This window comes from Apteryx mantelli, chromosome 30, assembly GCF_036417845.1.
Source record: "Apteryx mantelli isolate bAptMan1 chromosome 30, bAptMan1.hap1, whole genome shotgun sequence".
NCBI classification, from domain to species: Eukaryota; Metazoa; Chordata; class Aves; order Apterygiformes; family Apterygidae; genus Apteryx; species Apteryx mantelli.
Genome location: NC_090007.1, coordinates 2220894 through 2234403, shown reverse-complemented (window position 1 = coordinate 2234403; position 13510 = coordinate 2220894). Strand labels below are relative to the sequence as shown.

The 13510-nt window shown below is 74.1% G+C and overlaps 2 protein-coding genes across 2 annotated transcripts in view; one reads left to right on the top strand and one right to left on the bottom strand.

The window, feature by feature from the left end:
- Positions 1 to 963: 963 nt before the first annotated feature.
- On the bottom strand, positions 964 to 3496 carry LOC136994525 (TLR4 interactor with leucine rich repeats-like). The gene is made up of 2 exons (XM_067312801.1): positions 1895 to 3496; positions 964 to 1169 (listed from the first exon to the last, which is right to left on the bottom strand). Exons 1-2 carry the CDS (start codon positions 3334 to 3336, stop codon positions 1046 to 1048), a joined length of 1566 nt encoding a protein of 521 aa, XP_067168902.1. The 5' UTR covers positions 3337 to 3496; the 3' UTR covers positions 964 to 1045.
- A 2387-nt stretch (positions 3497 to 5883) lies between these two features.
- The window catches only part of SSBP4 (single stranded DNA binding protein 4), a 10996-nt gene continuing 3369 nt past the window's right edge, over positions 5884 to 13510 (top strand). The window contains 4 exon segments of the mRNA XM_067312722.1: positions 5884 to 6015; positions 8265 to 8337; positions 8581 to 8642; positions 10727 to 10811. Coding sequence (XP_067168823.1) covers positions 5960 to 6015; positions 8265 to 8337; positions 8581 to 8642; positions 10727 to 10811 — 276 coding nt within the window. The 5' untranslated portion in view covers positions 5884 to 5959.

Here is a 13510-nt window from a genome sequence, read left to right as displayed (position 1 = left end):
GGTGCTCCCGGCACCTCTTATCCAGGCCATTAGTATCACTGGGACATAACGAACCCTGGCTCTGCTCAGCTGGTGCCACCCAGCACGTGCCAGGGCAGCCGGAGGCACGGATGCAGCCCGGGAATGGCTCCGGCCCCTCCACCGGCCCCATCCGGGGAGAGAGAGCTCGTTTCCTTCCCCGTCCCGTTGGGCAGCGCCGAGCACCTTCCCCACGGCTCCCATGGGGCCGGGACGCAGCCGCCGTGGGGCTGCGCGGGTGCTGGGGCCGCGGGGTGGATGGCCAGGTGCTGCGAGGGCAGGAAAGTCCCCGTTTCCCCGCGGGTCTTTGCCAGGAGCATGGGAAAAGGCGCCTTTGCTCCGTCCCCAAACTCAGCAGATTTAGCAAGAAAACGGAGGGAGGAGCGCAAGCAACCCCCCCCCCCCGGCATCCCCGGGGCTGGCGGTGGGGTCGGTGCCGGGCTCTGGGCGCGCCGGGACTGAGTTTTTGCAGGACGCGGCCGCTGCTAAGCCCGGGTGGGTGCTCCTGCCACCGCGGCGTGGGGACCGTGGGCGGCCCGGCAGCCTCCCCGGGCGGCCGCGGGGCCGTTGCGCCGCAGGAGGAAGAGGAAACCTGCAGCTGGTCCCGGGGGGCCCCCGGCGGCCCCGCTTGCTGCTGCCGCTGCTGCGGCCCCGCGGCCCCCCCCCCCCCCGGGGAGGAAGCGCCCGACCTCAGCCCTCACCCCGGGCTGTGGGAACGGTGTGAAGCCGGCGGAAAAAATAGCCCGGCTGCACCGCAGGCCACGAGGGACCCTGCGCCGGCATCCTCGGTGCGGCGAGCGCGTGGGGGCTCGGGCGCCCGCGGCCCCCGGCCGCAGGGAGCCGGCGGGGAAAGCCCAGGCAGAAGTGCCCGTTGCTGCTCTCACATGGCCCGGCCGGAGCAGGGCAAGAGCTTTGCCCCAAGCAGGAAGGAACTGCAAAGTGGTTTTGCTTTAATTGCAAAAAAATTTAAAAAAAAGCAGCCCCGCTCCCCCCGCGCGGCCGGGCGGCGGCGGCGGCCCCGCACCCCTCACTCGTCCGGCAGGACGTAGACGTCGTCCTCGCCGGGGCGCTGCGTGTTGGCGTAGATGGGCTGCTCCCCGAGGCTGCCGTCGCTCTCCAGGAAATACTCGTCGTCCGCCGGCGCTGGGGGGCTGCGGGGCAGAGGGTCGCGCTCGCAGTCCCGCACTGGTCCCGGGGTGCTGCGCAGTGCCGGGACGGCCGCGTGCCGGCGGGAGGCTGCTCCCGGCCCCACCGGAGCGACTGTCCCGGGGAGGGGGCAATGCCCCATCATGGCCGGTGGGAAAGCGCCCTGTGCCTGCCCCGGGGGGCTCTGGTGCCTGGGACAGCATGGCACGGCATGGCATGGGATGGCATGGGATGGATGGGAAAGCATGGGATGGGATGGGATGGGATGGAATGGAATGGATGGGATGGGATGGGATGGGATGGGATGGGATGGATGGGATGGGATGGGATGGGATGGGATGGGATGGATGGCATGGCATGGCATAATGGGATGGCATGAAACAGGATGGCATGGCATGGCATGCAGTTGGACTGCATAGCATGAGATGGGACAGCATGGCACGGGATGGGCAGCATGGGATGGGATGGCATGGCATGGCATGGAATGGGATGCAATGGGACCATATAGCACAGCATGGCACAGCATGGCATAGCACTGGATGGCACAGCACGGCACAATGTGGGATGGCACAGCACGGCACGGCACGGCATGGCACAGCAGGGGACAAGGTGGCACAGCACAGCGTGGATTGGGACGGGACAGCACAGCACAGCAGGGACAGGACACGATGGCACAGCACGGCATGGCACGGCAGGGCCGGGGCGGCGGGAGCCCCTGCGCGACGCTCACCTGCCCTGCGCCCGCTGCCAGGCCGGCGTCCCGTGCGGCGTGGTGCCCGGGGGCCCGCAGGGGCTCACGAAGATGTTCTCGTAGTCCGGTCCCGGGCAGGCGCCCGTGCCCACGGTGGTGGTGGCGACGGTGGTGGTGGTGACCCCGGGCTCAGCGGTGCGGCTGATGTACCGGGGCTGCGCGAGGGCGGCGGGGGGCTCCCGCTTCGCCCAGCGCCACGCCGCGGCCCCCCTGCCCCTGCACCGCAGCACGACGCCGGCGGCCACCAGCAGCAGCAGCAGCAGCCCCGCGGCCGCCCCGACGCCGGCGCCCGCCAGCACTGCGACGCTGTGCCGGCACTGCTGCTCGTGAAACTCGGAGGCGTTGAACTCGCCGCGGTCGGAGAGGCAGCGGCAGGCGGGCGCCGTGCAGTTGGGCCGGCGGCAGGCGCAGGCGCCCAGCACGCTGCCCACCACGTCGCAGCGGCACGCCACAGTCAGCAGGTGCAGCCGAGCCGGCAGGGAGCCGACCGGCACCGCCGCCAGCGGGTTGCCCTCCAGCCGCAGGCGCTGCAGCGCCGTGGCGTTGGCGAAGAAGCCGGCGGGCAGCTCCCGCAGCCGGTTGTGCTGCAGGAAGAGGTCGCGGAGCCGTTGCGCCTGGCTCAGGAAGGCGGGCGGCAGCTGCTGCAGCTCGTTGTGCGACATGTCCAGCACCTCCAGGGCCTTGCTGGCGCGGGCCGTCGGCTTCAGGGCGCCGATGCCGTTGTGGCCCAGGTACAGGCGGCGGTGGGTGGCGAAGGGCGCCCAGTCCAGCACGGGGCAGGCTGCTGCGCGGTTGGTCAAATTCAGGCTGATGGTGGAGTTCGGTGGGATGTTGAAGCAGGGCGCCGAGGCGGCGGCGCGGAGCAGCAGCAGCAGCAGGGCGGTGGGGCGCCCCATCGCCCGGCGCCGGTCCGGCTGCGTCTGTGCCGGCCGCGGGTGGGAAGAGGAACAGGCGGTTCCCACGGTGCCGCCGGCCCCGGGGCGTAGCCGGGGATGGGGGACGGGAACGCTGCCCCCGGGCGTCCCCGGGCGGAAGCTCGGCTTCCCCTGCACCGTCACCACTGCGGCCACCCGTTTCGGCACGGCGGAGCGCGTCCAGCTGAGGGGCCGGGGCCTGGCTTGGCCACGGTGGTGCCCGGTGACCCAAGCCGCCGGGGGGCTTTGGGGAGGCCCCTGGGGTCCGCTGGCGACGGGAGCAGCAGAGATGGGGGGCCAGGCCTGTGCAAGGGGGGCCGGGGCAGGAACCCCCCCCGGGTCTGTCCCTGGCACCCCGGGGAGCCCTGTGTCCCAGGGGACGGGGACGCCCCGCCGGCCCCAGCAGCACCCCAGGCCCCAGCCGCCACCGGGGGAGTTTGGCCTGGGGGCCGGCGTGCGGCCTCGTGCACTGGGCACAGCTCGCCACACGGATGGCTCGAATGACATCTGCAGGCCGGCAAGGGAAGCACCGAGCGGCTCCGATGCCCGGCACGGCTCGGCTCTGGCACGCAGCCCCCGGCCACCCCAGGTCCCTCCTCTGCCCACCTGTAGGACGTGCTCCCAGTTTGGCCACAGCCGGGGGCAGCACGTGGTGCAGGGTGATGCCCGCCTGCCTGCACACACGCGCCTGCACACGTGCATGCACACATGTCTGGGTGCACACACACCCCCCCCATGTGCACTCACATGCATGCACGCCTGTGCACCCCCAGCTGCACGCATGCATATGCATGTACTCACATGTGCATATACACACACACTCACCCCTGCACATGTGCACACCTGCTTGCATGCATGCACTCCTGCATGCACTCACATGTGCACACACTCCCCTTGTGCACTACCTTGCACACATGCACTCCAGCCTGCATGCACACGCATGTGCTCCTGCATGCACACACATGCAGTCCTGCATGCACACACACGTGCATACACACACACATCCCTGCACACACACACCCCCCGTGCGCTCCCTCGCACACACGGGCTCACTCCCGCGCCCCCCCGCCCCGCGGGCCCCGCCGCCGCCCGGCTCCGCACGCCGGGACGCAGCCCGCGCCGCAGCGGCTGTTTCAAGCTCCCCGCCGCGGCGAGCGGTTCCCCGCCGGGGCCGGGGCCGGGGCCGGGGCCGCGGGGGCTGCGGGCGGCCGCGCCGTCGGGGCGGGCCGGGCTGGGGCGGCGGCGCCCGGCGCGGCTCCCCCCTGCGATGCGGCGCTCCGCGATTTATGCCGCGGCGGCGCGACAGGTTTTTTGGGTCACGGAGCCGCTCTTGCAGGCAGCGCTGCCCTCCCGCCGCTGCGCGCCGCCGCCGCCGCCGGGAGCCCCGGAGCGGCCGGTCCCCGCCGCGGCGCCGGGATGCTGCGGCCCCCGGCGGGGCGGGCGGCGCCGTTCGCGCACCCGCGGGCGGAGCTCGGGGCCGCCGGGAGCCCGTGTCCGGGGGCTCCTCCCGGGGAAACGCAGCCGAGCGGCCAGGAGCGCGGCCGGGGCGCTGCGGGGCGCCGCCGCCGCCGCCCCGCGCGCGCCCCTCACCCCGGCGTCGGGGCGGCCGCCGCAGCCGCGGCGTGCGGGTGGCCCGGGGGGCTGCGAGGGGACGCGGCGACACGGCCCAAACCCGGCTGGGGCCCAGCACGCCGTGGCCGAAGCACTGCAGCCGGCTCAGCCCCGCCGGCCCCGGGGATGTCGAGAAACCTCCCGGTAACGGGGCTCCATCCCCCGGGGCCTCTGCAACCGGCCCGGAAGACCGTCCCCACCGAAGGTGCAATTGCAGTTGCCACGAAAGCGCGCCCGGAGCGTGCAGTTTGGCAGGTTATTAATTACGTGTTTGTGCAATTAACTCACTCTCACGCTTTATTAACAAGGAGGCAGGGGGCATGGCTGCTTCGCCCCGGCGCGGCCAGGCTCTGCGCCTCCAGGGTGACGGCGGCGCTGAGCACCCCGGCCTCGGGAGGGATTGCCCTGTGGGCAGGATCAGGCCCCTTGCGGAGTTCCCTGCACCCACTGGGGCTCTGTGGGGTCTCCTGCGCCCCAGGGCTGTGGCCCGTGGTTTCTATGCAAGGTGTGTGTGTGCGTGCACATGCCTGTGTGCACATGGCTGCGTGCATGCCTGCGTGCATGCATGTGTGCATGCGTGCACATGCAGCCCTGTGCATGTGTGTGCATGCCTGCATGGTGCGTGCCTGTGTCCCTGCAGCGTGTGCCCATGCAGAGTGTGTGCGTGTGCATGTCCCTGTGCAGCGTTGGTGTCCCTGTGTCCATGCCCCCATAGCCGTGTCCCCAGTCTGTGCCCGTGGCCCCATGTCCTTGGTGCCAGGTCTGTGTCCCCCCTGTGTCTGTGTCCCTCAGTGCCTCCTGTGTCCCCCCATCCCGCTCCCCATGTCCAGGTCCCCCGTGCCCTGCCCACCCCCTGTGCCATGTCCATGTCCCCATGCCCACTGCGTCCCCCCGTGTCTGCCCCGGAGCTCATGTCTCCGTGTGTCCCGTGTCCGTGCCCTCTGTGTCATCCCTGACTGCAGTTCCTCCGTGCTCGTCCCCCGTGTCCGTGTCCCCATCTCCCCCCCGTGTCCCCGTGTCCTTTGTGCCCGCCCTCACGTTTGCATCCCCTGTGTCTGCCCCCACGTCCCCCCGTGTCCATGTCCTCGTCTCTGCATCCCCGCATCCCTGTCGGTCCTCCCGCGTCTGTGTCCCCCCTCGCGCCCGCGCCCCCGCTACCGGTGCCTCCCAGCGTCCCCGCGCGACACGCGTGGGCCCCGCCGCCCGCGCTGCCATCGCCCTTTTAAGAGCGGCGGGGCGGCGGGCGAAAGGGGGGGGGAGCGGCGGCGTTCCTGGAACAGCCGGCGCGGGAGGGGGGAGGGAGGGAAGGCGGGCGGGCGGGCGCGCGGCGGCAGCGGCGGCGGCGGCGGCGGCGGCGGCGGGGACCCCCGGCCCCGCGCGGCGGTTTCAAGCTCCCCCGCGGGCGGGCGCGCGCGCGCGGCCGCAGCCGGGGCCGCTGCCGGGGCCGGTGCCGGGATGGCGGCGGGGGGCCGCGCCGCCCGCTCCCCGTGACAGGTGGTGGCTCCCGGCGCGCCCCAGCATGTACGCCAAGGGCAAGGGCTCCAGCGTGCCCTCCGACGGCCAGGCCCGCGAGAAGTGAGTCTCCGGGGCGGGCGGGGGGGCGCGGAAGTTTTGCCGGGGCGGGCGGCGCGGACGGGAAGTTGGCGGCGGCGGCGGCGGCGGCGCGGAGCCGGGGCGCGGGGGGCGGGAGGCTCCCGGCGGCCCCGCCCCGCCGCTGCCCGGCCGAGCCGCCGCGGGGGTCGGTAGCGGCGGGGCCCGGGGAGGGGGGGGGGGGGACACGCCGTGCGGGGCCGCCCCCGACGGCTGCGGGGCCGCGCCGTCCCCCGGGCTCGCACCGTCTGACGGGGCCACCGGGATCCATCCAGCCCCCCCCCCCCCGGGGACACCGGGCGCCGCGCCGTCCCCCCGGGTCGTGCCGTCTATTGGAGCCTCGGCGCCACCGGGAGTCCCCCCCACCCCGGTCCTTGCTGCCCCCCGGTGCCCCCGGGACCCGTGTCCCCCCCCCCGGTGTCACCTCGGGGCGCCCCGACGTGCCCCCCCTCCCCCCGGGGGGGGACAGCGCGGATGCGGGGCCGCGCACCGAGCCCCCGCGCCCGCCCCGGGATGCTCCGGGGTGGCTGCCGCGTCCCGCTGGAAAAGCAGCTCCGGCATCGCCGTCGGGATCCCCGCGGGATTCGGGACGGCGCCGGGCGCCCCCCCGGCACGCTCCGGCCCCGCTGCCGGGGGTTGTTTTGCAGGTGTTTTTCAGGAGCCGGGTCGGCAGAGCGGCGCGGGCCGCGGCGTCTCCGCGAGGGTCCGGTCTGCTCCGCTCCGGCGTGACGCTCGCTCCGCTCCACGGCCGGTTCCCTCGTCCTCACGTGCCGCGCACGCCCGGAGCTGCTTGTGCCCCCGGCGCTTCCCGGCGTCCTGCGCTCGCACCTGGCGAACCGGCCCCCCGGCGGGACGGGATGCTCGGCGGGACGGGATGCTCGGCGGGACGGGATGCTCGGCGGGATGCTCCGCGCGCCGGTGCCCTCCCCGCTCCGGCCTGACTCGTCCCGCCGAGCCGCCGCTCCCCGGCTGTGCCGTGACCAGGGTGGATTTAGGGAGCGGCGGAGCCCCGGAGCGCCCCCGATCCCGTGTGTCCCCCCCGCTGGATGCGGTGTCCCCGGCGGGATTTGATGTCGCCGCGATACCCCCTCCCCAGGGTCCCCTTGCGCCGAGGTGCTGCTGACTCCTTTTAGCCCCTGCGGCATTAAATCCGGGTCCCCGCGCGAGCCTGGCCAGGACGCTGCATCCTTCACCCCGAGGATGCTCCTCCGTCACCAGACACCTGGGTCCCGCGTGGCCGCCCCATCCCGCGCTGCGGAGAGGTGCCGGCACCCTGGGGACGGAGGAAAGCGGCGGCTCTGCCCTGGCCCCGCCGCCGGGAGCAGCCCCGTCCCCCCCGGAGGCGAGCGCGGGGATTAGGAAGGCTCCTGCCAGCGCAGATGAGGTTCCGTGCCAGGCGGCCGTGCCAGAGACGGCGAGCGGCCGGCGGCTCCGGGAGACGGAGCCGAGCCTGGGGCTGTGGGACGGCTCCGGCCTTTTGTCTGCAGCTCCGGGAGCCGCTGGAGCCCCTGGCCCTGGGGACTTAATTCTCCCGTTTTATTTAAGGGAGGATCCGTCTGTAACGCTAATCATCCCTGTAATGTCATTCCCGGGCTGTGCCCGGTTGTCCTCCCCGTGCACGGCGGGACTTTTGCCGGGCACAGGGCGCCCGGGTTTCGGGTCGGCAGGTCGGAACGGTTGGTCCTTTCCGGTGCCCCCAAGCCCCGCGCGGGGCTGCTCGGGCGGCAGCAGACCGGATCTGTGCCCGCTGGGATGGTCCCGCTCCCGGCCGGGGCGGCGTCGGATCCCAGTGCCGAGCCGTGGCGCCTTTGCCTCCTTGCCGTGGAGCGGGGAGCCTGGGAGGGTGCTGACGCTCCGGGTTATCTCGGGCTTTTAAACCTTCTCAGGATGCTGTGAATAACTGACGGTTTACGGCCGGCAAACGGATGGGGGAAGCGGGGACCGGTGCCGGGGCAAGGCCGGCAGCGGCGCGGGGGCAGCCGGACCGCGTGCCGTGCGGGAGCCCAGCTCATCGCTCCGCGTTTGAGGCTGTTCGGAGGCGTTTTGCCCCGTCGCGATGCTCTGCGGCCTCCCGGCCGCCCCGCTTTGCCTGGCTCTGCCCCGGGAAAGGGGCTCGGCGTCGGGTTTTGGGGGCCGGGGCTGAGCCGCCGCGGGGTCCCCGGGGCCGGGCAGAGCGGGGGCACCCGCGCGGGGGGGGGAAGCGCCCGATCCTGACGCGCTCCCCGTCCTTTCAGGTTGGCGCTGTACGTTTACGAGTACCTGCTGCACGTGGGAGCCCAGAAATCTGCACAGACCTTCCTGTCGGAGGTAAGAGCGGCATCCCGGGGCGCTCCCGGCTTGGCGGAGCTTTGCATCCCGGCCCTGCGTGTCCCCGTTCCCCTCCCCGGCGTGTGCATCCCGAAGGCTCGGGGGTCTGCCGGCTCCGAGCCCCCCTCCCCGTGCTGCCCCGCTCCGCGAGGGTCCCTCTAGCACGGAGCGGTCGCGGCGGGCTGCTGCGGCCAGCCGGGCTGGGAATAACCCCTCACTCCCTGCCCTGCTTCGCCCCTGCAGATCCGATGGGAGAAGAACATCACGCTGGGAGAGCCCCCGGGGTTCCTGCACTCGTGGTGGTGGTAAGTGCGGGCCGGGAGCGGGGGGCCGCGGGAAGAGCCGCCGCGGAGGGGCCGGGGGCTGCCATCTCCCCCCCCTCCCCGCTCCCGGCTCCGCTCGCCGCTCCCGGCTCCGCTGCCGACACATCACCTCGTACCCCATAAACCTGCCGCTCTGCTTTTCCCATCAGCGCCAGGCTGGATTTCGGGTTTCCCCCCCCTGCCCTCCCGCCCCGGCCCTTCGTGGGGCTTGCGAGAGGCGCTCGCCCCATCCCGCTTCCCGGATATGCCCCAGCCCCCCCCCCCCGGCTGGGCCCCGCCGAGCCCGGCTCCTACATATGGATCCAATTTGGCCGGCCCCAAAAAGGCATAAAGCGCAAGCCGAAAGGCGGCCGAGGGGGCGGGCGGGGGGTTTCCACCTCCACCCGCGGGCCTCCCGGGGACGGGGCTGCGAGCGGGGCCCGTGCCGATGCCAACGCCGCTGCCGCTGCGCCCGCGCCGAAACCGGCCCCGTCCGCAGCCCCGCGGCGAAGTAGCTGCGAGGAGCCTGCGCCCGGCTCCGGCCTCCCCCGGGGGTTGTAAATCCTCCCGTCTCGCCCCCGAGCGCGGGGCCGGCTCCGAGCCGCAGAGACGGAGCCTCCTCGCCGGCGGCGGGGCCCCCTGCACCCTCCCGGCGTGGGGAGGATGCCGAGCCCCACGGCTGCTCCCATGGCCTGGCCCGGCCGCCGGCGTCGCCTTGCAGCATCCCACGGGAATGGGGCTGCGTCCCGCCGCGCGCCGCGGTCCTGGCCCTGCGACCGTCACCGGTGCGGAGAGGGGACCGCGGGTGCGTGAGCCCGGCACGGCCCGTGTCCCCTCTCCCGAAGGGCGCGGGGAGCTTCTGCAGCGGCTTGGCGTGATGCCGTCCCCTTTGCACGATGCCGCCCCAAAAACTGTCCCCTTAGCCGGCGGCCTCCAGCCACGGATTATCCGCTCGGGGTTGAAATGAGGCTCCTGGGGGGGGCTTGGGAAGGAGCTGGGAGCCGGTGGGGCTGTCCCGGTCCTGGAGCTCTCCCCGGCCAAGAGATTCGGACCTTCGCGCCCCCGTCCCCTCCGTCCCGCATGCGCTGAGCCGAGCCGAGCCGTCGCGGGGGCTCGCGCCGTGCTCGGCACCCGGCCGTGCAGGAGGGACCCGGCCGCGGGCGCAGACCCCAGCCGGGCGCCCCGGGGTGCAGCCGGCGCTCCCGACCCCGGGCGATGCCGGTGCCGCCCTGGGCACGGGTGCCGGCGGCTGGGAGCCAGCCCCGCTCCCCGAGGAGCCGCCGCTTCGCCCGCCCGCCCGCCCGCTCCGCCGCCTGCGTGTTTGGCCGTTTCCAATGAACTCTTAGCTGGTGATTTATATCGGGAGCGGCGGCGGGGAGGGGGGGCCGGGCGCTGGGGGGCGGTTTGCAGCCCGTTAACCCTCTGGCTGCCGGTGTTGCGCGGCGCCTTGCCCTCGCCGTGCCATCGCCGCCTGCGCCCCGACGCCGGGGCGATGGGCACAGCGGGGCACTGCGCCACGATGCGGAGCGTGTGGGACCGGCGTCTCCCCGCGTTGCCCCAGCTCTGCCCCACGGCTCCTCCGTCCCCGTAAACCCCCCGGGATCGTGGTTCCAGGGCTGGTCCCGGGGTGGGGGCACGGGCATGGGGGCCCTCCCGGCCCGGCCCGGCCCGGCCTCCCCCCCCCCCCCGGCCTGGGATGCTGCAGCCTGATGTCAAGTCCCAGGAATTTGCGCTGGGGCTCCAGCTGATGTTCGTAGCAACGGTTTCCAGGGAAAACACTCTGCGGTGGAGCCGCGGGGCCAGGCGGGAGCCGGCAGCGGCGGGAGGCCCGGATTGCAGCCGGGGAAGGGTCCCGACGCTCGCCGGGACGTGTCGGCCGAGGCCCCCCCCAAGCGCGCGGGCTGGGTACCGGCTCCCGCGGGGAGCCCGCGCTCACCGCTGCACCGGCACAAGTGACATGAGCGTGGCAGGGCTCAGCCGCCGCCCGGCTCCCGGGGCCGCGGGGCGGATTTGCCAGCGAGGGGTCGCGTGGCGGTGCGGATGGGGAGCGGGGATCTGCCCCCGTGACGGACTCCTTCTCCCCGCAGCGTCTTCTGGGACCTGTACTGCGCCGCTCCCGACCGCCGGGAAACGTGTGAGCACTCCAGCGAGGCCAAGGCGTTTCACGACTACGTGAGTACCCGCGGCGCTGCCAGGGCTCGGACGGGGCGGGTAGCGCGGCGGCGGCCACCGGGGGCTCTCGCCGTTGGGGACGTCGGGGTGCAGCGGGGACGGGGGACCCGGGGCCGCCCCGTCCTCGGCAGCGCCCGGCGGGCCGGACCCCCGTGCCGGCGCCGCGGGGGGTTAACGCGATCTCTGCCAGCGCCGTCCTCGGCAGCGCGGCGTGACCTATTTTGCACGGCACGGCGGCGCGGGGAGGGGTAATCCCCGGGGGCCCGGCGCTCCCCCCAGCCGGGGACCCCGGCGTGCCCATCCCCCCCGCCGGCGCTGCCCTCCCCTCGCTTGCCGGCGGCGACGGAGCAGGGGAGCACCCGGCACCGCGCTTCGCTCCGAGCTTGCCGGGCTCGGGGCCGTGCACGCTGCCAGGAGCCGCGGGGCCGCAGGGATGGAGCGGGGGCGGCTTTGCCCCCGTTCTCCCTTTTTTTGCACCCGAAGCGGGCCGGGTGCCGCGCGCCGTGCACGCTCCCCGCTCGGGCGGGAGCCGCGGCAGCCGTGCGCCCGTGGCTTCGTGCAGCCTGTAATTAAGCCCGCGTTTTCCGCCGCGTCGTCTCCCCCGCCGTGTCCCCGCTCGCCGGCAGATGCCCCGGCGCCGTGACGGATCTGGCTGGGCTGCGGGACGGCTCCGGCGCCGGCCGCATCCCGGCCCCCCGGCGTGGCCGGGCACGGGCGAGGCGATTCCCGCTCCGCAACAGCGAGGGCCGGATCGGGGCGAGGGGACGGCTCTCCCCGGGGGCTGGGTGCTGCGGAGCAGCCCGGTCTCCCCCTGCCTCGCGCCCCTGCAAAGCAGCTCACGCTCGTCGCGGGCGCGCGCTGACCCTGCGCTGGGAAACACGCGGCCACACGTGAAGCGAGGTGCGTGGGGGCTCAGCGCCGGGGCGCCCACGCCTGCAGAGCCTGCCCCATGCCCGTGAGGGCTGGGGACCCCGCCGCCGGGCGCTGGGCCTCGCCGGGGCCGGGGGGAGCCGCTGTGCCGCGGGAGAGGAAGCGTGGGGGACATCTGGAGAAAATTACCCCCGGCAGCCGGCTCGGGAGCCGCGAGCAGCCAGCAAATGTGTTCTCACTTCTCGGCTGCGTCTGGCTCCGGGGCGCCGTGCCAGGCCTGGCACCGGAGCCGGGCTGGTGGCTTCGCCGTGGTCCCCCCCCCCCACAGCCCACCCCGGCCCCCAGCCCCACGGGGCCCAGGCGGCCCCAGGCCCGGCAGCGGGACGCTGGGGCTCATCGCCCCCCCCCCTTCCAGGCTCGCGGGGGGCCGCAGCGGCTCCGGGGGATCGACGCCGCCCCCGGCAGCTCCGGGCCTTATCGGCGCGGGGCTATCGCCGAGTTAATCATTGGCACAGAGTCAACAGCGTGGCCGCTGGCCGCCGGCTGGCGGTGTTTGACTAGCTCCCGCGGGCCGCGGGCCGGTTGCCCTCGCGACGGCCGGCCCCGTCGCTGCGTGCCGCCTTGCCCGTGGGCCCCCGGGGACACGGGGGACAGAGCGGGGCGGGCGCGCGGGCCGGGACAGGCTCTGGGGAGGAGGGTGAGAGATCCGAGATCTGGGTCTTGACCCGCTGGGGGAGCCGGCAGAGGCCGCAGGCACAGGATGCTGCGGGAGGATGCGCGATGCTGCGGGATGCAGGCTGCTGCGGGATGCGCGATGCTGCAGGATGCTGCGGGATGCAGGCTGCAGCGAGGTGCTGCGAGACCCGCTCTGCCCTCCACCCTCTCCCCGGACTCACGCCCATCCCCATCCCGCTGGAGAGGGCCCGGAGCTGTGCGAAGCTGCTCCGTGGTGCCGCTCATCCCCGCTCCGCGCGGGGAAGGAGGGGGGAAGCTGCGCGGGCGCCTGCCCTTTCCAACGGCAGCGCGTCACTGCCAGCCCTGCCTCTGCTCCCAGTGACGCCAAGGGACGGTCTGTCCCCTCCGCTCCCCCGTCCCCACGCTCCCCCGCATGGCCGAGGCCACGTGCTCCGTCCTCGGCTGCCTCGCCGCGCAGCTCCGGGGCCAGCGGTTGCTTGGCGTTTGCAAGGCGCGTTGAGCTGCCGAGCGCGGCGGGTGCAGCAGGTGCCGGGGGGGCCCTGCCCGGCGGCGGCTGCGCGTGCCCCGGGCGCAGCGGGTCCCCAGCGTGCGTGCATGCATGGGTGCATGTGTGCATGCGCGTGTGCATGCGTGCTGCAGCCCCCCAGTGACGCCGGGGCCCGGCTCGAAGCCGTCCTCGGCAGCGCGTGGCCCTGCCACCGGTGGTGGCAGCAGCAGCACGGCCCCCCCCTCGCCGCCCCCAGCGCTGCACGGAGCCGATTTCCATTCTGGAATTAATGAGGCTCTCGGTGCGGTGCCGATGCCGCCGCCGATGCCGCCGCCGTGCCGGTCCGGCCCCGTTGCCATGGCAGTGCTGCCTCGCAGCCGGAGAGCCGGCGCGCCGGGGGACCGGGCCGGGCGGCAGCTCCCTGCGCCCCGCGGGACACGGCCCCGGCTGCCCCCCCAGCGTCCCCGTCCCCCCCTCCCGGCCCGGCTGCTCCGGGGGGGCGTTTTGCTGCAAGCCGGGCCGGGAAGCCTCCCATCCCACGGGAAGCGGCCGTTACCGGAGGAGAATCCCGCTCGGAGGCAGTCGCGCTTTGCGGCATCTAACGGGATGAGCGAGGGCAGCCGCTGGCTTGGGGCGCTGCCGCCCG